We start from the raw sequence: 24,225 nt of genomic DNA, 5'->3' as shown, positions 1-24,225 counted from the left end.
AAAATGTGAATGGCAGTGGTGATGGTTACTGATGGCATAGTAAGTGATCTTGTATTTTTTTCAGTATATTTTTCTACACTGCCTAAGCGCTCCCTGGTGAACCCTCTCCCCTTTAAATAAGAAAAACAACAAAGCTATTTCCATTCTGGGAAAAAAAAAAAGTCAGTGGGACTTATAATCAATATTTAAATCACTTGGAAAATAGGATTCATTTTTACCCCAAACCTACTAGGGTCCTCTTTACTATAAAAAGACAAAACACTGGGCAGCCCAGGTGGCCTAGCAGTTTAGTGCTGCCTGTGGCCCAGGGCATGATCCTGGAGTCCCAGGATCGAGTCCCACATCGGGCTCCCTGCATGGAGCCTGCTTCTCCCTTTGCCTGTGTCTCTGCCTCTCTCTCTCTGTTTCTCATGAATAAATATAAAAAAAAAAACTTTAAAAAAAAAAACCAAAACACTTATAAATGTGTTCCATAAATATACTGTGGACTATCTGTGAATGATTAAAGCAAATTTTGCTTTATGAGACATTTATGAAAATTTCTCTATAAACTAAGCTTTTTAAGAGAAATTATATTTGAGTTTGCTACCTAAATCCTAGTTCTAATCCCTGTGGGTAAAAGAATGTCTATTTCCCAATTTATCATGTGAAATCCAGATGTTTCACTTTTTTAGGTATTTATTCATTAATTAATTAATTCATGAGAGACACACAGAGAGAGAGAGAGAGAGGGAGGCAGGGGGGAGGGAGAAGCAGGCTCCATGTAGGGAGCCTGACGTCGCACTTAATCCCAGGCCTCCAGGATCGCACCATGGGCTGAAGGCAGACGCTCCACCACTGAGCCACCCAGGCGTCCCCAGATGTTTCACTTAAAGTGAGATTTATTTTTATTCATTCCTGAGAAAGCAATCCATCATGCTTTGACTTGGGTAACCAAATGATCTGGAATTCCCATAATTACTGTAAATGAGATATGATGATTCATATAGCCAATGTTTTCTGCATATTCACTACAGGTAAAATGTAGTAAAAAACTGAAAAGTATGGAAACATAGGTCTTTTAAAAGTACTGACCAGCTGGAGCCACTGGAGATAGAAACAGCTTTATTTTTTTCCATTCAAGCTTTATCAAATGGACTGTTCAAAATGCATACACAAGAGCAAAAAAAAAAATCACATGCAATCAAACTTGTTTTGCTTTACAGTCACTGGTTTTCTTTTGGAAAAGAATACATATTTGAATAAATTCTAATTCAAACATTATGTTTCCATTTCATTTCCTTTTCTTTAAAGTTAGCAACCACCAACACATTCTAGATAATTGATCATATTCTTTCTCATTCTTATTCACACTGAAATAGTATAAAGCCTATAAAATCAAACCATATACTGCTCAGAAATCTGAAAAGGTTCATTTACATAATAGAGTCCGATATGTTAAGAAACAGCACACAAGTGATATTTTGAAAAATGGATAAAAAATAGGATACATTGTCTGAAAGCAAAGATAAACAGTAATAATTTCTTATCTAAATAATTTTAATCAAATGAATAATATATTCATTTGGTAATAGCCTCTTTTATAGAATATTAAAAAAAGTGCTCAGATTACATTTTAAAAAAATAACAAAAATCTCATAGAACTGGGAGAATTTAAATAAAGATGGCAGCTGGGAAACCTTGATTACATTTCTGCTCCCAAGACAAGGAGGCAGGTGTGAATTTACCTGCATCCAGAAAGGAACGACAACTCTAAGACAGTAAACACACAGCTTCTAGCTTTGAAAAGATAGAAACTGTCTTTGAAAGGTTCTCGAGTGTCTTTCTTTGGATGAAAGCCATTAACATAAAAGCAGATTTCTCAGCTAGACTGCATGTCGACTGACAAAGCAGGGTCACTTGCCTTGTTGTCCTTTCCTAGCACGCGATTAATCCTCACTCAGCCAGGGCTCAAAAGAACAAATAATTAACTCATTAGGATCAATACACAGTCTATTTCCAAAAGAAGAGCACATGAATACAGTAACGGAGCAGAAGAGTTTTTGCGCCCAGCTCTCTCTGGTGGCTCACTGCAGCCAACCTTGACCACTGCCGCCCTCCGGCGCAGCATCCCGGTTCTCAGACAGGAGTGTGGATCACTTTCCTCTGAAGGAACCCTAACTGAATTCTGCAGGAGGAAACCAGAGTTGTGGTATGATGTTAAGAGTCAAGTTTTCTCTTCAAGGCATACTCAAGAGTTGTGATCTTTAGTGCTGCTGTCCTGCCAATCATGGGGATGAAAGTGGGCGTGATGAGGTGGCATCAACGTGAATGTTCCAAAGCCAAGGGTACCAAGATCCCACCCCACCGCGCTGACTTTCCACGTACTCAGACTACTTGTAACACTTCTCAAGTCCCACCTGGAAATTTCTTCCACAATTCAGGTATGCCCACAAAATGGTGTATAGAACATAATTCTATTTATAAGAAAATTATATGTGTGCAGACATATAACAATTTTTTCTCTGGTATGGTTGAACTTCAGATTATATTTTACTTTCTTATTTATGGTTTTACTAATGTTTTAGTTGCTTACAGTGAGTATCATTTTGTAATCCTAAAGCTTAAGCTTTAGGATTAAGCTATCTTCAACTTATGCTATCCTTATATACTTATCCTTAAGCTATCTTCAACTTATGAGGGCAAAAGAAAAAAAGTTCTGTAGATTCTGAAGGCAGTTCCAAACAAGAGCCCATCAAATACTCTTGGGAGACTATTTTGTAGAACAAAATCCAAAAGAATGAAAAATCTACGTGGTCAGAGAAAATGGCTTTCCCTGATACTCTATCCTCAGTTGGCAATGTGTCTGTACACGGCAGGTGTTACACACACACACACACACACCCTCTCAGAAATGAATAAATATACAGTTTATTTGGATGTTGAATTTTAAAATCAATGTTTCATAATCCTTCTTTTAGCTAACTGAAATTATTTTCTAATGTCTTATCTAAAATCAGTGCATTTAGGAGACAAAAGTTTAACATCAGTAGTGGGTTACAAAGTACCACGTTTTATAATATGGTTTTAAAAAAAGATCAATAGGAAATAAGCAAAATGGGGAATGGAATGAACCCAGTGGCCAAGCAGCCGGCAGCAGATGGGGATTGGCTGAGAAAGAGCAGAGGAAACTAACCCTCCCCTGTCCTTGATCGACTCCAACACAACTCGGTCCTAACTGTGACCTGATCCGCCTGAGTCTCCTCCTTCCCCCAGCACAGTGCCTGCCAGCCTGATGGTGGTGGACAAGGGACATTTGCTGACTGGGTAAGGGGCCAGAAGAAGGTGAGGAGAAGGAGCTAGCATGTGCTGAATCCCAAATCAAAGGGCAAGACATGGATTGCTCCACCTCTTGCCCTAGAATAGAGGTCAAAGTGATTCCTACGCTTCATTAATTGTGATTTGTAGCCCAGCTATAACGTGGTCAGATATTAACTAATTTTTAATCAATAACCAAGGGCAAGTGTCCTGAGTTCTAAGGAATGAAAAAATTAGTGTAAAGTCACTTCTGATGGGTCTTAGGTCAAGGCAGGAGCCAACATTAAAAACAAAAACAAAAACAAAAAAACAAAGACCTACAAAAACCTCCATTTCTTAGATTTTTAAAAATAGAGCAAATAATATATACAACTAGGATAATCATATATCTTGTTGTCCAAACTGGGATACTTTTGAGAGCAAAATTATATGAGAGTAATAATTATTTTAGAACAAAACAAGCATGTCAAGACAACAGACACGATGGGGACTGTCCTGGGTAAATGAACATGTGATGTTCACACATCGTCCTTTCTTTCAGGTTTGTATTTTCTTTTTCTGAGTTTTCCATTAACTATATAACATTCGGCAGTAAGACTGAGCTGAGTAACAACAGTTTCGTTCTCCTGAGAGGATGTTTTTGAAGAGATAAAACCGACTCTCCACCTTCTTCCCCATCTTTACAGTCTCGTAGCAGAAACTAATGTCGTAAATGGATCTGAGGAAAGCCTGCTGTAATTTCTTTCACAAAACAAGCACAACGGTGATTTAAATGACTTAAGATCCACTTATTAATTTTGCTTTCCAAAAGAGTAACACGAGACATTTATACCGTATCTTGTTCATAAAGCAAACTTCCAAAATGATAAAGCCCCACTCGGGAGGTTAGGGCACAACATATTTTTAAAATCTTTATATTAACCAGGAGAGTCTCACAAATACATTGCCACAAATATTTTAGAAAAGCCATAGAAGAGTCTAAATAAAAATCGTCTACACTGGGGGTAGGCCGGGGGTCTCCCTGGGTGCAGCTCGGGTACCGGTCAGTTCCGCAGCAGCAGCATTCGCTCAGAGCACACCTGCCCCACCAGGCCCGCATACTGCAGCACGGCCGCCTCCTCGCTTGGGTCCTTCTGCTGCTTCTTATAGATGCCGTAGGGCATTATGGCTTTTCTGTGGAACACCTGCAAACGGTCGGGCTCCTTACTGCGACCTTCGTCCACTGCAAGGACAAAAAAACAGTCGTTAAGGAAAGCCCCATGTCAAACTCCTCTTCATATCTGAATTGAACAGTATTCAATTTGAGTAACAATGATGTATGAAGAGGTCCTCCTTGAACAGGAAGGATGTTTAAGCGAGGGTGTGTGGGGTTTGGACTAAGGATGCTAGTGGTGATACCCTGCTGCAAGGTAACTGGTCCCTCCCCTGAGAGCGGATTCAGGAGGAATTGGAGGCAATTAAAAAACTGGCCTTCAACACATTATTTTCTCTTAATGGTCAAGTTTACCACCCCTTTCCTGAGTCTGAACTGATTCTGTCTCTCCCCCAAGCCCACGTACTGTCTGAGGTTTTCTTCGTTGCAATGAAGCTTTCTGTGACCCAGTGGCTTGGGCGGACTGGAGCTGAGCCGGTCCTGGCACTGGGGGTGCAGGTTCTGGGGGCGGAGGGCAGATCCTTACAGGACGGGGCAGGGATGGCTGGCAGTTCTGGCTCTCTGTTCTCCTCTTTTTTCACTGAAACAGAGCCCTGGCTTCTACAGGACATGGGTGGCCTGGAGGAAAGCCTGTGTCCCAGCTTCCCTTGCAGTTGGGTACGGCCTTGGGACCCAGCCTGGCCAACAGGATACAAGCAGAAGTGTTCTGTGGAGGTTTCTGTGCATCTCTTAGGAGAAGAGCTGGTCTGTGCCCTTCAACCCTTCCTTCACTGTGCTGCCTGCAACGTTAATGTCATGGCAGGAGCGATAACTCACTCTCTCTCTGAGCCTGACATTAGATTTCCCTTAGGTCAGCAAAAACAAAGCCAGAAGGAACCTGGGTGCCTGAGGACTCTGTGTAATAAAACTACTACACCAGCCCTGGACTGCCGATGTAAAGAATTTCATAGGAAGAGGCAGCTATCTTGTTTAAGGTTTCTACCACTGGCAGTTGCTCCTAATTCTAACTAATACAGGGAACAATTTTACACTACCTACTAGAATGTACGATGTCTTCCATCACTGACTCAGGCCACGGCTAACAATTGTCCTACGGCTGCGGTTTTCAACCCTGACTACATACTGGAATCATCCAAGGAACTTTTAAAAAATATCAAAAAAGCCCTGGATCCCATCTCCAGACATCCTGACTTAGAAACTGGTCTGAATAAAACCTAAGCATCTGTATTTTCTTAAGCCTTTTAAAGTGGGTTGAGTTGGGGCACCTGGGTGGCTCAGTCAGTTAAGTGCCAGGCTCTTGGTTTTGGCTTAGGTCACAATCTCAGGGTCATGAAATCAAGCTCCCCCCCTTGCCCCCACCATTCGGCTCAGCACTCTTGTTGAGATTCTTTTCCCCACTTTCCCCCACTTACACTCTCTAAAATAAATGAATAGACAAAATTTATTTTTTTTATTTTTTTATTTTTTGAATAGACAAAATTTAAAAAATGATTTAAAAAATAAGTTGGTTTGAGAACCACTGTTGTAGAAAAATACACATGCTAGTATTTATATATGCATAAGGATGTTTATAGTCATACTCTCTGCAATACTGAAAAACTGGAAACAACCCAAATGTTCACTAATGCGGAACTGGTCAAATTGTTAAGGTAAATGCATGTAATAAAATGTTACATAGCTATTAAAAAAAGACAAAGGAAGAGGCTGTTAAGTGAAAAAAAGAAAAGGTACAGAGTAAACTATTGTTATTTATCAGCCTAGTATATGCACAGGAAAAATCTGAGCAAATATGCAACAACCTTTTTACAATACTTCTCTCCATTCTCCTTGCCTAGAAAGACCCCTTCTTTCTCCAGAAAAAACATGGCTCGCCCTCTTGCTTCATCAGATTATTTCAAATGCTGGCTCCTCAGAGGGCCTTCTCTGACTTCTATAAACAGCATCCCCACTTTCTTCTCCTGAACTCCCTTCACTGCACGGACTACCACCTGACATACATATTTATTGCCTGTTTCCTTTTCCACTCAAAAGTCCTATGAGAATACAAATTAAATGAAAAAATTTTGACTGCTCCGCCCACTAATATTTCCCCAGAGTCTAGTACAATGCCTGACAGTAGGTGCTCTATACATATTCACTGAATGAATGAATGAGTCTATCTCTGGGGGCAGCAGTATAACCGGGGCCTTTCACGGTGTAGGAAACATACACACATACACATACTCTCACCATTTCGTGGATTGTCTATAATTGGCATAAGGCTTTTATAATTTTAAAAAGCTGTTTTTAAGGTTGATTTACACATTTTGTTTTTGTTAATTTGGGTCTTTTGAAAATGAAAAGTAGAAATGCTAGTTTCTTTTTCAACAGAAGGACTGTTTTAGAAGATTTCTCAGGGCTTTCAGCTGTAAACTTCAAGTCAAATCACAAAGGTCCTGATGGCTTTCACAATAGAGTTTCACAATAAAATTCAACATTTTATTGGGCACCTCACATGAGGCTCTATGTTTTTGAATATTTACACCGCTTTTTATTATGTAATGGAAGCAACAATTAAATGTTTATTCTTCCTCAACTGATGCTGTTTCCTCTACTGGGTATTCATGAATTAATCTGGATTAATCATCCAAGATCAGTTTCAGAAGACCCAGAAGTCACACTATGCTTTCAATATCTAAAAGAGAAAGAGAGATCCCATTTTATGGACTTGTATCATAGGCTGGATTATCTCAATCATCAGAAGATGATGAAGTGAGTTAGGGCATTCCAAAATTGACTGCACTCTACACCCATTCAGAAATTAGTTATAGGGAGATAGATGCAAGCTAATCATGTACTGTTGCCTCAAAAGATGTTCTATATTGTCAGAGAAGGCCACGTTGGTCCACATGGAACCTGCTTGGGAAGGTATGCTGACATGAAGGGAAGGGGAACACCCAGGATGCCAGCCAGAGGGCCCTCAGATCCACATAACCGAGTGTTGGTGTAGTTAGATTTTCACTTTCCCCAGGACACGTTCAGAGGCGATCAAGGCAGAGGATAGAATCCATCCTCTCACTCCTGCTGTTTTATCTCCAGTGCCATGTCTGGGCCTCTGCCCTCCCCCTGCTTCTACTGTTTGGCTCTGTGCTGCAAGAGGCTGTAGTGAAGGGAGATGGAGCCACGGTTTCTCCCCAAAACCTTTCCTCTTTCTTCCCTGGCTCTGCTTTTCGGCAGCAGCTCCAGCTACTCTTGAAGTGGTCAAGGTTCCAGCTTCTGTTGGTAGCCCTGGCGTGGCTCAGGAGTGACCCACAGTGGTGATGGCTTCTGGCTGCTGCTCATCTCTGCGTCACTGTGCCTTGCCCGGCTCTCAGCAACACTACACTATCTGTCATCCCCAATTTCCTGCATTAAATGTTCTCTGTTGTAAGTACCTGAAGTGGTTTTGGTGTTCTTGGTGAACATACCAACTCCAAAATACGTATTCTTAACAAATTACTTTGTCCAGCTGAAAGAAGAAAATCCACATACTTTAACACAATGAAATATTTAGCATTTACTAGGTTTCCACACCCTTTACTAGGGCAAGTGATAAAGGAAAAAGGCAACAACCTAGTTCCTGATGTCAATTTCAGGCATGTTAATGTCCAAACACTGCAACAGACAGGTACAAACAGAAAACTGGTAAAGGTCACTGAGAACAGCAAAGGAGAGAAGAACACTTGGCAAAATTGTACAAAATCTTCTAAATCTAAAACATTGAATTTTTCAAATTGGAATTTTAAAGTATGTCTGATGAGAGAAAGCAGCAGAAAAATGTTCACCTTTAGCCCAGAAGGCTGACCTAGAGCCCCCCCCCCCCAGAGTTCAGATAAGGATCAAATATGTACTGGTTGCTACATTTTTAAAGGGTCTCATGACTGCCTGTAACATCTCACCAACAGTTAAAATCAAGCTGAATGATAAGCACCAGAGAAATCTTGCAAAAGTAGTTTTAGGAGTAGAAATTTATGATCTAATACTCCCTGCATGTTCCCTCCCCCTTGAGTACCAAGCCTATAACCACCAGCTTTCTACAGCAAACATGCACCTCTTTTCTGACCCCGGGTCCTATCCCAGTGCTCTAATAAAAGCATCTTTTTGCATCAAAATCATCTCAAAAATTCTTTCTTGACCATTTGCTGATGGCCCTGCAACATATCTATATTTAGCTTTATGTGGGACCCAGGAAATTTAACAAAAATCCCCTACCCCTGGACAAGCAGAGCAGGACTAACTCCATTTTGTGCTACACCCGCCACCTCCTGTATCACCCCCACATGACCTGCCTATTGCTTAGGGCACTGCCCCACCCTAGTCAAGCCCAGGGCACACCCTAATCGGACATCCAGCTCAGTGATGGGTCGGTTCAAATGGATACTTTAGGGTAAAATGTAATTCAATCGGCCACCTGCATGTGGACTGACATGACTGTGCAATTTTCTGCGTATCCCATTGGCCACTGGCCCCTATAAAGTTGCTAAGCCTCTTAGTCCTAGGGTCCAAGTCCCTGCTCCGCTGTGTCAGATATACTTGGACCCAGGCTTGAGCTTGTAAATAAACCCTCATGTGTTTGCATCGGTGTCAGCTCCTTGGTGGTTTCTCAGATTCGCAGTCTTGGGCACAATACTTTATAGAATGATGTGTGACCATTTAAAGCTTTATCCTAAAATATTTTAGGACAAACATACTTTAAGATTCAAACTGGAACCCTCTAGCAAATAAAAATGTTAAGATCTGATATGCCATCATTTTATCTAGAATGAAATGCCACTCTCTAACTTTTATTCTTTTCTAGTATGATACATAAAAATAGATTAGGAAAAACCCCATCATAGTGTAGAATTTATAGCAAGTATTTTAAAATGCTCCTCCAACAGAGTAGGAAATTTTGTAGCGTTTCGATTGTCAAAATATAGATTTCATTTCTCTTTATTAAGGTTACAGGAAGAGTTTTAAAATTATATGCATGTCAAATTTGGGAGAAAGACTACAAATATGCAAGCTCAAACCACTGAATTCCAAGTTGGCTTGTGATGCCACCGCATCTATTGTTAAACATATATATCTAATTAATTTTCGTAAAACGTCTAACTTATAGCCTTTTTAGAGAGCTTTATAGCATAGAAATCAATCAAGTCCCCCCCCTTCTTTTTACTCCAAATACTTTTGAGGCCTTGTTCTGAGTCAAAGTAGTCAAATGCACAATACACTTAAAAAGTAGGTATCAATTAGCTATTCACTTTTTAATGTCATATGCAATTACAAAAAGGAGATAAAAATGAATTTTAAAATCCCCTCCCCATTCTAATTAGTGTTAATAAATCCAAGTCATTTGAAGATGCAAATATATTTGGTTGTGGTGCTCAAATACCTTGGAAATTTGTGAGGTTAGTGCTATCATCACTAACACTAACTAAATGGCACTGACTCGATCACCAATTCACTGATCTAAAGCTTTTTATTAATTTATTGAAATACAAATTAATTTTCTTAATTACCTCAAATTCTTTAGTTTCTCCATTAAAACACTTTGACCATACAAAAGGCACTGAAACATCATAAAGATAAGAAGTAGCACTAACGCATTTCTTTCCCCACCTAAAAAGACTTAAATTGCAAGTCAAACTTGAAATGTAAACTAGAATTCTGCCCAAAGATGAGACTCCACAGCTGCCAGAAAGAGAGGATGCAGGGCCACATAGTAAGAGAAACAAAGGAAGGGTACACTTCTATAAATGTTTTAAAACTTGACATTTCAATAACTTGAACTAACTCAACAAATTTCCTGGGAGCTATTCTACATAAATACCCAATAATAAGCATATTAATTCTTAAATTTTAGATTTTTTAATCATAAAAGTAATGCTTGTAAAAACAAACTCAAAGAATGTAGAAATAGAGTGATGTCAGCCCCCCACACAGAGCCCTTTATCTCCTGCTCTTCTCTCTTCACCAAACCTCCATCCACATTACCAGTGCTTAACAATTTCAGAGGATGCATTTAAATATTAGGAGTTTTGGATCACATTCTACCTATACCTTAAATTAAGGCCAAAAAATCAAATCCGTCACTCTTTCAATGGGTATACTGTATTAAACTTCAGAAACTGGGGTGCCTGGGTGGCTCAGTTGGTTAAATGTCTCTTTACCGACTCTTTGGTTCAGGTCATGATCTCAGAGTGGTGAGATCAAGCCCCACATCAGGCTCCACGTTGAGTGTGGAGTCTGCCTAAGATTCTCTGCCTTTTCGTCTGCCCCTGCCTCCTGTTTGTGTGTATTCTTCCTCTCTCTAAAAAAAAACAAAGTAGAAAATAAAGTCTAATTGCTAAAAAACAAACAAACAAACAAACAAAACAAACACTTCAAAAACCACTGCTTATCATTATAGACAAAATACAATTCACTTCTGGGCTTAACAATCTGCAGTGTTGTTATCACTAGTTACATTTGCAATGAAGGCTAATTTTGATTCTTAGCGTGTTTACTAAAACCAATTTAAAACCTAAACAAGAAAAATCCTTCCAAATACTGAAAATACCAAAAATAAGTTATGATTTATTTACTAAAGTAAAAAAAAAAAAATTGCATCCCAATCCTCACAAAACCATTTGTGATCACCTTCAATCACTTGCCTGACAAATACCATCAGTGCTTGTAGACAAAAACCTACACAGCTAAATCCATACAGTACAACAGGCCTCTTCTTCTTCTTTTTTTTTTTTAAATAAAGGTTTTATTTATTTGACAGAGAGCAAGAGAGAGAAAGCGCGAGAGTAAGAGAGAAAGAAGCAGGGGGAGCAGGAGAGGGAGAAGCAGGCTCCCCGCTGAGCAGGAAGCCAAATGTGGGACTCAGTCACAGGACTCCAGGATTATGACCCAAGCGGAAAGCAGATACTCAACTGAGTCACCCAGGTGCCCAACAGGCATCTTCTTGAGGGGACCCCAAAGAGATTAGAAAAATCCATTCTGAGATTAAAGACCACTTGCCATCTCAACCAAGGGAAACTGCCAGTTTACTGAGAGGTCTTCGAAATGTGTGCCAACAAGGATCTCTTCCACTTTTTCCTTCTCTAATGTATCACAATTTAATTTTGTAAAATAAAAACCAAAACAATCCTGCAAATTCTCTGAGTTGAGCATTTGATTACTGGCAATATAAATATGCTGTTAAATCTATGATGTTTTAATCTTCAAGGAAAACTCGTCATGATGGGCAACGACTGCTTGATATTTAGTTATAGGAGATGAAATGTGCCTTACAAGTGCTTTCCAAGGAAAAGAATCTAGAGATCAAAGCTTTACTTGTTTTTACGGGGATTTAACTCATTCATTATTCTTAAAATGTCTAGGTTTTCCAGAAGATGATGGAACAGTCTACTTTCTTATTTATTGCTACAGCATTATTACATAAACATGAAAACAAATTACATACTTTATAGTTTCTCATCAAGATGGTGGTACAGGTGGCAGACCTGGCAATGTCAATGAAGCTAAACAGAGTTGGGTAAAATTGTGAAATAATGGAAGAATGTGAAATTTTGGAGAGGCAAGATAGAACTCAACTCTGAAACCAAACTCAAGTCTGGAAAGTTCAAAACCAAATATGATTCAGAATATTTCTGAGTGACAGGAGGTATTAATAAATGTTTCAATCACTGTGGGGGAGGAAGGGGACAATCTATGAAAGGAATATTTCAGTCTGGACAGAAAAGGGCCAGGCAAAGGAACACACAGTATATGTGACAGAAATGAACTCAGCTCCATTAGCTAATTCTTCAAGTCCACTTGGTGGGGAGACTTAAACATTTGCTTTGGGAATCCAAAAGCAATCAGAGAGAATTACAGTTTTGTAATCCGTAAGGAATAACACTGCTAGTCCTTTCACTTGGAATATTCTTTTGGACAAAATGAAAACAAATCTAAGCTTAGCTTATGTAAAATACCATTTAATTACAGCTGTATTGAGATATAATTCTCTGACCATACAAATCATCCACTTAAAGTGAATTATTCAATGGTCTTCAGTATATTCACAGACTTGTGCAGCCATCACCACAATTTGTAGACCATTTTTGACATTCCAAAAAGAACCCCCATACCTGTTAACAGTCCCCATCCCCCTCAATGTCCCTAGTCCCAAGACCAATCTATTTTATCTCTGTACACGTTCTTTTGTGACTTCTTTTACTGAGCAAAGTGTTTTCAAGGTGTGTCCATACTGCAGCATGAATTAGCACTTCCTTCCTTTTTATTACCAAATAATAAGTCATTGCATGGACACGGTGTTTTTTACTTATCCTGTTAATGGACAAATGGGTTACTTATCATTTTAGACTATTATAATGTTATGAACGTTTGTCAGAGTTTCTGTGTGTTTTCCCTTTTCAATATACCTAGGAGTGAAACTGCTGGGTCATATGATAACTCTGTGTTGAACCTACTGAAGAAATGCAAGACCGTTTTCCAAAGTGGCTGTACTGTTTTATATTCTACTGGCAGTGTATAAGAGTTCCAGTTTTTTCACATCTTCATCAACATTTGTTATTGCCTGTCTTTTTGACTATAGTCACTCTGAATGGGAATGAAATATCTTACTGTGGTTTTAGTTTTCATCTCCCTGATGGCTAATGATGCTGAGTTTCTTTTCATGTGTTTGTTAGCCATTCACATATCTTCTTTGGAGAAATGTATATTCACATCATTTGCCCATCTGAATCTGAGCTTTTTATTGAGTGATAAGAGTTGTTTATATATTCTGGATACTAGATCCTTATCAGATATGATATGCAAATACACCCTCCTATTCTATGGATTGTCTGTTGATGGTGTCTCTGGAACTATAAAAGTTTTTAAATTTTAATGAAATCTAATTTATTCATTCTTTCACTTTGTTGCTTGTGTTTTGGGTGTCATATTTAAGAAACCATGCCTAATCCATGGTTATGATGATTTCTTCCTATTTTTTCTAAGAGTTTTATGGTTTTAGTTCTTACATTTTGGTACAATCTATTTTGAGTTCGTTCTTGTATATGTTGTGAAATAGGGAACCAATTTCATTCTTTTGTGTGTGGATATTCAGTTGATCCAGGACTATACGTTGAAAAGATTATTCTTCTCTTGCTGAACTGTCTTGGTATCATTTTTGAAAATCAACCATAAGTATGAGAGTTAATTTCTGGACTCTCAATCCTAGTCCACAGACATATATGTTTGTCTATATGACACAACCACACAATTTTAATTTTATTCTAAAAGATTGTTCAGCTATTTGGGTTCCTTTTTTTTTTTTTTAAGATTTTATTTATTTATTTGTGAGACAGACACACACACACACACACACACACACACACACAGAGAGAGAGAGAGAGAGAGAGAGAGAGAAAGGCAGAGACACAGAGACACAGGCAGAGGGAGAAGCGGGCTCCCTGCAGGAAGTCTGATGTAGGACTCAATCCCAGGACTCCAGGATCACGCCCTGGGCTGCAGGCAGGCACTAAACCGCTAAGCCACCCAGAGATCCCTCCCCTTTCAAAGATTTTATTTATTTCAGAGAGAGTGTATGAGCACAAGCAGGGTGAGTAGACAGAGCAGAGGGAAAGAGAGAAGCAGACTCCCCGGTGAACAGGGGGTCCAATGTGAGGCTTGATCTCAGGACCCCAGGATCATGACTTGAGCTGAAGGCAGATGCTTAAATGGACTCAGCCATCCAGGCAACCCTGGGTTCCTTTAATTTTCAGGTGAATTTTAGAATCAATTGTCAATTTCTGCACAGTAGCCAGATGTTATTTTAGTAAGGACGGCATTTAATCTGTAGATCAGTTTGAGGAGTATTGTCATTTTACCAATATAAAGTCCTCTAATCCATAAACATGGGATGTTTTTCCATTTACTCAGGTCTTCTGTAATTTCTTTCAAAAATATTTTGTATTTTTCAGATTGTTTTATACTTCTCTGTTAAATTTATTCCTAACAGTAATTCTTTCTGATGCTATTATAAGTGAAATAGTAAATTTAATTTCCCTTTTAGATTGTTCATTGCAAGTGTATTGAAATAAAGCTGATTTTTGTGTGTTTTTAAAAGTTTCATTTAAACTCCAACTAGTTAACATACAGTGTAACATTAGTTACAAGTGTACAATATAGTGATTCAACACTTCCACACATCACCTGGTACTCATCACAACAGGTGCCCTCCTCCGTCCCCATCACCTATTTAACCCATCCTCCCATCCACCTTCCCTCTGGTACGTGTATTGATCTTTTATCCAGCAATCTTGGTGAACTCATTTATTAGTTCTGATAGTCTTTTAGTACATTCTTCAGGATTCTCTACATACAAGATCATTCATTTGCAAATAAAAATAATTTTACAAAATTCTTCCTTTCTAACCTGGATGTCTTTTATTTCATTTTCTTGCCTTTTTGCCTCAGTGAAATACCACTTTTCTAAAGAAAAAAAAATGCAATTTGGTTAAACTCATCATACAATGGTAACTAAAAATAACTCCTAGCTCACAGAATAAGGTCACCTGAATAAAACAGGACAATATTAGGCCCACAGTCAATTGTGTGCAAAACTCACACCAACTTTACCTCCTGCCTCAGCAACTGCTAGCAGGATTTAATACTGGTTATCTTAAGTAAAATGGTAATAAATAACCCTCTTCTGATGATAAGGGTTGTATTCTCTCAAATTTTTGTTCTATTTTTTAAGACTTTTTTTTTTTTTTTTAAGTAATCTCTATACCCAACATGAGGCTCAAACTCAAAACCCTGAGATCAAGAGTTGCATGTTCCACTGACTGAGCCAGCCAGGCGCCCCTACTGTGTTTCAACCTTTAAATACTCTCTTAAATACTTCCTATTTCACCATCAATGTTTACCCTAATAAAGGCAATGTTAAAAACTGACAGTGGAGCCTGCTTCTCTCTCTGCCTGTGTCTCTGCCTCTCTATGTCTCTCATGAATAAATAAATAAGACCTAAAAAAAATTTTAAAAAAATTAAAAACCCTGGCAATATAATGAAAGAAATATAAATTAAAACACACAAAACATGCCATTACAGAATTTCTCCAAGACAAAGGGGAAGTTAGTTTGCACAGCTGCTGTTGTGTGCAGGGGCTGGGGCTGGAGCCAGAGAGGTGATCTGCAAATTCAGGGTTGGCAGGACTGGGCAACCTCTGACCTGTGGTCAAGTGATTAGTAACATGCAAGGGAAATGGTTCTATAAATACATATACTGAGAACAATGGGAGTCAGATTTCTCTGTCAGAGAAGGGAGAGACAGAAGACTAGAACAAATCCTACTGTGTTGGATTAGAACTGGAGGTACTGGGGAAAACTTACATTTCTTATACATTGTATAAGACAAGTAGATGTAAAAGTAGGTGTGTGTGTGTGTGTGTGTGTGTATGTGTGCACACCTGTGCACATCCACAGACACGCATATCTCTGTTCTAGAGCTGTCTGCTGAGAGGACTTGGAAGCAAAGAAACCCCTGCAGTGATGAGCACACTTACTGGCCAGATCTTATTTTCCAAATATACTCTCCATGAGAAAAAAGATGAGAGCTCCGAAGAGAAAAGTCTGAATGCAGATCTGGATCAGGCAAAGTACAAGATGAGCCTGGAATATTTTGTACCACAAAGTAAGTAAATGCTCAAATGATGGGGATATGTCAAAAGAACAGAGGAGTCACTTAGAAAAGGTTCCTTCTGGCCATATCTGAGACAATTTGAACATTCGAAATAATGAGAGCAATGGATTATAACACATTGACTAAAATGCTAGGATTCCAGTAGCCCACACTGATAAACAGGGAGAAGGGACTGTTCTCTTTCACAGTGGAACACCAATCGATAGAAGGAGAAGGGATGATGGAATTAGAAAATCTTCATTAAAAAAAAAGAAAATCATCATTTGGTAGCCATCTCAATAAATGATTCAAGCAAGAACCATCATTAATGAATGTAAGAATTAGCAGACATAAGTTCGATAGAATAAGATATATTATCTCAACATATCTCCCTACACAATACTTATTATTTATTAATATATACAAAGTACTTACTGATTTTACAGTGGAGACACTTGGCATTTATTACTTGACCAAGTGATGTAAATTCAACTGCCCAGCAGTGAGACTGGGGAGGGGGACAGTGTGCACCTCCTCAGATGATGCAGTAAGAACACAGCATCAGTTCTAGGGGATTCTTGCCAAAACAATGTAACCTGGATCTGATTATGAAGACACACCTGATGAACAAAACTGAGGAATATTCTACAAAGTAACTGGATGGTACCTTCAAAAATATCAAGGTAATGAATGATAAGGGTATATACCAAGGAACAGTTTCAGACAAAAAGACACTAAAGAGACATGACAGTAAATGCAGTATGCAATCCTGACTTGCATTCTGGATAAAAAAGAAAAGAAAAGAAAATGGGAAAAAGTGCATGTGTGTGAATGAATTTTTGTGTCATAAAGACCATTACTGGGAAAATCGGGGAAATCTGAACAGGGTCTATGGATTAGATGGTGGTGACAGAACACTGCTACTGTCCTGGTCTTGATGGCTGGTTATGTAGGAAAGTATTATTTTCAAAAAATATACACCGAAATATTTAAGAATGATGGCATAATATATCTGCAACTTATTCTCAAATGGTTCAGAAGAAAAATACAGTGTGTGTGCGGGGGGGGGGGGGGGGGAGGAGTGAGAAGGCCAATCTTTACAACTGGGAACCCAGGTGAAGGGTGTGCAGAAGTTCTTTGTATTAGTCTTACAATTTCTCTGTTAGTGATGAAAGGAAATGAATTTTCAAGCCATGGAAAGACATGGAGGAACTCTCAATGCATATGACTAAGTGAAAGAAGCCAATCTGACAAGACTACATATTGTATGATTCCAACTCTAGGACATTCTGGAAAGGGCAAAACTGGAGACAGTAAAAAAATCAATGGCTGCCAGTGGTTTGTGGCAGGGAAGTAGGGAGATACCTAAGTGGAACACAGAGGATATTCAGGACAATGAAACCACTCTGTAGGAAACTATAATGGTGGATACATGTTATTATACATTTGTCAAAGCTCATACAACGTACAACACATAAGGCAAACCCTAACGGAAACTATGGACTTTAGTTAATAATAATGGATCAAATTGGCTTATTTCACTAATGCAAGATGTTAATAATAGGGCAAACTGGAGGTGGGAGACAGAGGCAGATGGAAACTCTGTTCTTTCTGCTCCATTTTTCTATAGACCTAAAACAGCTTCAAAAAAGTCTATGTAGGGACGCCTGGGTGGCTCAGCAGTTTAGTGCCTCCCTTGGGCCCAGGGAGTGATGCTCTGTTTTTTTTAAAAACTTAAAAAAAAAAAAGTCTAAAAACTATTTTTTTTTTTTTACTAGTTAGGAATGTGTAAACTATTACTGTTGTTTTAGCTATGCATTTCCAACTATACTGTGAAGAATATTAAACATGCTACTGGCAGTTAAATATGTAGCAAATGAGTAATTGAGAAAAATCTGAAGTTAATTTATTACCTGGTGAAAATCAAACCTGATAAAATCTGATCCAAGTTTTGTAAAAGGCTTATTTGTATCACTAATATTACTTAACTTTCAGAGAGATTACAGCAACCAGTTTTAGGTTTAAAAATCCAAAAAAGAAAAAAAAACTTTCTAAAACGTAAAGCTGTGACAATAACAAAGCATTTAACAATAGATGATACCACTGACTCTTACTCCTAGTGTTTTGATGGTCTTTAAACTGATTTTTAAGGAACTATCAATAATCTCTCTTTTTCTCTCATCTCTGTTAATATATTGGGTTTTTTAGTTTCCACAGTTACTTTATCAAATTACAAATAAAATGGGGCACTTGGGTGGCTCAGCAGTTAAGCGTCTGTCTTTGGCTCAGGGCGTGACCCTGGAGTCCCAGGACTCTCATGAATAAATAAATGAAATCTTAAAAAAAAAATTACAAATAAAATTAAATGGAAGTCTGCTGACTTCTAATACAAAATTAGCGGGCAAAACATTATTATAGAAGATATAAAAAGACAAGCAAAATTATTTAGTATGTTCTTATTTGCACTGTTAAGGTACACCTGAGTGTCACATTCTCCATTCTGAAGCTTTAATGGGATCAGGAATGAAAAATGGCCACATGAATGTGGTTGCATACAAATTCCCTACTGTAGTAGCCTTGGTGTTTGTTTTTTGTGATGGGTTTCTTAGGTTTTTTTTTTTTTTTTTTTTTTTTCTTTTGAGAGGGGTTTTGGTAATTCTCTGTCCTAGAGCACTATTTTTAAAGTCAATTGCAAGAAATTGTTACCATACCCTTAGATTCATGCCCTGGTTGTTTTAAAGATGTCCTGTATGTCTGACTGCATGATAGGGTATTTCTGTACCATTATCAATAGGCCCTACTCCCAGAGACTCTCATGGCTCCATACTGTATGCTGAACATCAGAATTCCCTGAAACTTCCCGGGTGACTCTACTATGCAACCAAAGTTGAGAGCCACTGCATTAGAATTTGGTTTACTATATGTAATACGTGTTTTCTTATTTTTTTAAGGTTTTATTTATTTATTCATGAGAGACGCACAGAGAGAGCCAGACACACAGGCAGAGGTAGAAGCAGGCTCCCTCTAGCCTCTAGCCTGATGCGGTACTTGATCCCAGGACTCCAGGATCATGCCCTGAACCAAAGGCAGATGCTCAACCACTGAGCTACCCAGGCATCCCAAAAGAAAACTTTCTGACGATAATCTCAAAAAAACAAACATATCAACTGCCACACTCACCCAATATGAAATATAATGTAAGATGCCCTATAACTAGTGAAGAAATTGAGTTTGTAATTAATTTCCAAAAAAGATATCTCTGGGCTCCAATGGTTTCACTGGAAAATTCTACCAAACATTTAAATAAAAATTAACCCCAATTCTATACAATCTCTTTCAGAAAATAAAAGAGAAGGAACTTAAATCAGACAAACCGCAAAGCAGTATCCTTATGAATATGGATGCAAAAATCCTTTACAAGATGTTAGCAAACATGAATTCAGCAGCTGCATGTATTCCAAGAAGGCAAGGCTGATTCGCTGATTTCAGTATTTGAAAGCCAATCAATATAATCCCTCATATTAACAGTTCAGAGAAAACACTCACATAGTCACATCAACTAATGTAGAAAATACACATGATGGATTCAACAACCAACCAGGCATGATAGTCTCAGAAAACCAGGATTGCAAGGGGGGGGGGGGGGAGTGTTTCCTTAACTTGATAAAGAATGAAAGCTTTCCCCTAAGATTAGAAATAAGGCAAGGATTCTATCTTCACCATTTTTATTCAAAATAGTGCTGGAAGCTCTAGCAAATGCAATAAGATAGAAAAGGAACTGAAATGCACCCAGATGGGAAAAGAAGAAATTAAACTTTCCCTATGTGCATATGACGTAAGAGTGTCTGTAGAAAATCTTAAGGGCCCTATAAAACAAATACCCTTAGGACTGTAAATGAGCCCAGCAAAATCACAGGATAAAAAATAGAACATACAACAATCAACTAAACTCACAATCTGAACTCAAATCACACACTTGGTAAGATATTAATATCCTGGATATAAAGAACTCCTAAAACTTAACAACAGAAAAATCAAGTAAGTTGATTCAAAACAGCCAAAAGACAAGACATTACTCCAAAGAAGACTATAGGTAGCCAATGAGCTTATGAAAAGATGCTCAATATCACTCATCATTAGAAAAATGCAAATTGAACCACAATAAGATACCACTTAACACCCATTAAGATGGATATTGTCAAAAAACCAGAAAACAGGGCAGCCCAGGTGGCTAAGCAGTTTAGTGCTGCCTTCAGCCCAGGGCGTGATCCTGGAGACCTGGGATCCAGTCCCAGGTTGGGCTCCCTGCATGGAGCCTGCTTCTCCCTCTGCCTGTGTCTCTGCCTCTGTGTGTGTGTGTGTGTGTGTGTGTGTGTGTGTGTGTCTCATGAATAAATAGATAAAATCTTAAAACAAAAAACCAAAAAAACAGAAAACAGCAAGTGCTGGCAAGGATATGGAGAAACTGGAATGCTTGTACCACTGCTGGTGGGAATGTAAAATAGTATGGCCACTGGGAAAAACAGTACAGTGCTTCCTCAAAAAAGCTAGAATTATATAATCCAGCATTCCATTTCTGGACTTAGGCCCTATAAAACAGAAATCAGTTTCTTTGTTTTCTTTTTTTTTTTTTAAGATTTTATTTATTTATTCATGAGAGACACAGAGAGAGAGAGAGGCAGAGACACAGTCAGAGGGACAAGTAGGCTCCATGCAGGGCACCCGATGCGGGACTTGATCCTGGGACCCCAGGATCATGCCCTGAGCCAAAGGTAGGTGCTAAACTGCTGAGCCACCCAGGGATCCCCGAAAGCAGGGTTTCAAAGAGATATTTGAATACCCATGTTCATAGCAGCATTATTTAAACAGCCAGAAGGTGGAAACAACCCAAGTGTATATGAATGGATGGATGAGTAAACAAAATATCATCTATACCTACAAATGGAATATCATTCAACCTTAAAAAGAAATGAAATTCTAACATATGCTACAACTATGAATGAACCCAAAAGGACAAATAATGTATGATACCACTCTTATGAAGGACTTAATAGTCAAGTTCAAAGAGACAGCAATCAGACTTGTGGCTGCCAGTTGCTGAGGGAGAAAGGAATGGGATGTATTGTTGAACAGGTACAGAGTTTTGATATGGGACCATGAAAAAAGTTCTAGAGATGGATGGTGGTGACTGTTGTATAACAGCATGAAGGTACTTAATGCACTGCGTCTTATACTTAAAAATAGTTAAAATGGTAAATTTTATGTAATTTTACCACAACTGAAATAAATGATTTCATTTTTCTTTATTTATTAAAGATTTATTTAAAGAGAGAGCACATATGAGTGGGAGAGGGGGAGCTCAGAGCCTGACTTGGAGCCTGACTCGGGGCTTGATCCCAGGACCTCAAGATCATGACCTGAGCTGAAATCTAGTTGGCCACTTATCCAAATAAGCCCCCCAGGCACCCCAATAATTTCATTTTAAAAGGCCCATATGCTTCAATATACTAACAATGAGCATATGGAAATTGTGAAACATAAAAAACCACACCATTTGTAATTACTTGAAGAAAAAAAATAAATACCTGTAAATCTAAAAGAACATGTATGGGACTTACATGCTGAAAACAACACAAGGCTGACGGAAGAAATCAAAGAAGAGTAAATAAAGAGATAGACAATCCATGTTCATGGATTAGAAGACTTCTGAGAAAAATATTAATTCTCTCCAAGTTGATATATAGATTTAACAGTTCTTAACAAAATCTTTGCAAGTACTTTTATTGATATAGGCAATTTATTCTAAAATTTATACAGAAAGACTGGGAGAACTGAAACAATTCTAAAAAAGAATAAAGTTGGAAAAGAATCATTCTACCCAATTTCAAGACTTGTTTCATAGCTCAAGTAATCAAGACTGTGTAGTGTTTACATAGGGTAGACACAGATCTGTGGAACAGAACAGAGAATCTAGAAATGGTGCCATACAAGTCTGGCCAACTGATTCTGATAAAAATGCAAAAGCCATTCAGTGGAGGAAGAGCCTCTGCAACAAACAGTTTTAGAGCACTGGATATCCATAAGCAAAAAAACAAATCTTGATCTAAACTTTACATCTTGAACAAACACTAACTCATGAATCATATGTTACATTAAAAGTATAAAACTAACATAAGAAAATCTCTGATACCTAGTGCCTGGTGAAGAGTTCTCACGACACCAAAAGCATGATTCATAAAAGAAAAAAATGATAAATTTGGACAGCATCAAAATTAAAAACTTTTGCTTTGTAAAAACCAACAAAGGACAAAAAGACAAGCTACTGAGGACTTGTATTTAAAGTATATAAAGAGCGGCACCTGCCTGGCTCAGTCAGAAGAGTGTGCAACTCTTAATTGTGACTTTGAGTCCCACATTGGGGCTCAAATTAGAAAATAACTTAAATCAACTTTAAAAAGTATAAAGAATCCTCCTAACTCAACAATATAAAAACAAACAAGACACAAGGATACATTTTACTGAAGGAAATTTATGGATGGCAAATAAGCACATGAAAAGATATTCATCAGCTATCAGGGAAACACAAATTAAGACCCTAGTTAGACAATGCTATTCACCTATTAGAAAACACACACACACACACAATAACAAAATGGCAAGAATATGAAGAAACTGTGACTTTTATACAAGTCTGTGGTAATATAAAATGGTAGATACGGCCACTCTGCAAACAATCTGGCAACCTAAGTTTTTTTTTTTTTTTTTAAAGAAATTAAACATATACTTACCACAGAACCTAATAATTACACTTTTGGTCATTTATCCCAGAGAAACAAAAAATAAGTGTACACAAAAACCCGTGTAACAAATGTTTACAGTGTTTTTTTTTTTTTGGTGAGAGTCCTAAAATGGAAACAACCCAGATGTCTTTCAACAGGTAAATAACTGTGGTACAACGATCATCCATACCATGGACTACTCAGCAGTAAGACAGAATGGATTATTAATACATTAAGAAAGAGAAAGAAACATACACACACATATACTCTATCCACTGCCCCCAGTCCCCACACATATAGAGATGGAAAAGAGGAAAATCACAAAGGAAATACAGTAAAATACCTAGGACATTCTTACTGGGCCAGGTCTTTTATTTTAGCATAAGCACCCCTAATAATCTCTCAGATTAGTAGTCAAGGTAGTACTTCAGGGTTTTACTGACTTTCATAAGCAAAAACAAAACTACAGCATTTTATGTACAAATTGAAAACATTTTCTGGTTTTATTATATACTGTGTTCTTTAAAATTATGTCTGCTTTTGAACCTTAAGATCAATTGCTTGCCTTTACTTCTGGTTAAAAGTTCAAACTGCTATAAAACCAAACACTTTGATCAAAAAAGCCAAATTTCAATAAGTCTGATCTGACTTAATAAAGCATTAACTCATTGTGCTGGACTTTGAATATTGTATTATTCACGACGAGTAGGGGGTTTATAAGATTATTTCCTTAACTGAAAAAATAATATCAGGACCTTTCATTACCTACTATATTTAAGAGCAATCTCAAAATGAGACTTTACACATTCACTGGTTTAAAGTATCTTGAATGAATGAATGAATGAATGAAAGAAAGAAAGAAAGAAAGAAAGAAAGAAAGAAAGAAAGAAAGAAAGTCTAAAACTTGAACATAAAACACTCAAGTCTTGGGTGCCTGGGTGACACAGTCGTTAAGTGTTTGACTCCTGGTTTTGGCTCAGGTCATGATCTCATGGTGGTGGGACTGAACCCTGGGTTGGGCTCTGTGCTCAGTGTGGGGTCTGCTGGAGATTCTCTCTCCCTCTGCCCCTCCCACTCATGCTTTCTCTTTCTAAATAAAAAATCTTTAAAACACCCACCAAAATTCAAGTCTCAAAGCTAACCAGGATATCTGTAAGAATGGCACTTGCCTTGTTAAAGCTTACAAGAAAATTTAAATAATAAAACCTATAAAACTAGCAAATGAAACCAAGGCTGCGGGGACGGACGGACGGACGGACACACACACACACACACACACACAGACACACACAGACACACACACACACACGACCAACCAAACAAAACATCAAATTAGTTC

The 24,225-nt window shown here is 38.1% G+C and overlaps 1 protein-coding gene across 7 annotated transcripts in view; it reads right to left on the bottom strand.

Moving 5' to 3' along the window:
• Positions 1 to 1,087: 1,087 nt before the first annotated feature.
• Positions 1,088 to 24,225, bottom strand: part of ATE1 (arginyltransferase 1) — a 163,755-nt gene continuing 140,617 nt past the window's right edge. For all 7 annotated transcript variants that reach the window (XM_041745811.1, XM_041745812.1, XM_041745806.1 and 4 more), the window contains one exon: positions 1,088 to 4,519. In XM_041745811.1, coding sequence (XP_041601745.1) covers positions 4,341 to 4,519 — 179 coding nt within the window. In that variant the 3' untranslated portion in view covers positions 1,088 to 4,340. The remainder of the gene's footprint in view (positions 4,520 to 24,225) is intronic.

This window comes from Vulpes lagopus, chromosome 2 (assembly GCF_018345385.1).
Source record: "Vulpes lagopus strain Blue_001 chromosome 2, ASM1834538v1, whole genome shotgun sequence".
NCBI lineage: Eukaryota > Metazoa > Chordata > Mammalia > Carnivora > Canidae > Vulpes > Vulpes lagopus.
This window is presented reverse-complemented; position numbering and strand designations above follow the sequence as displayed.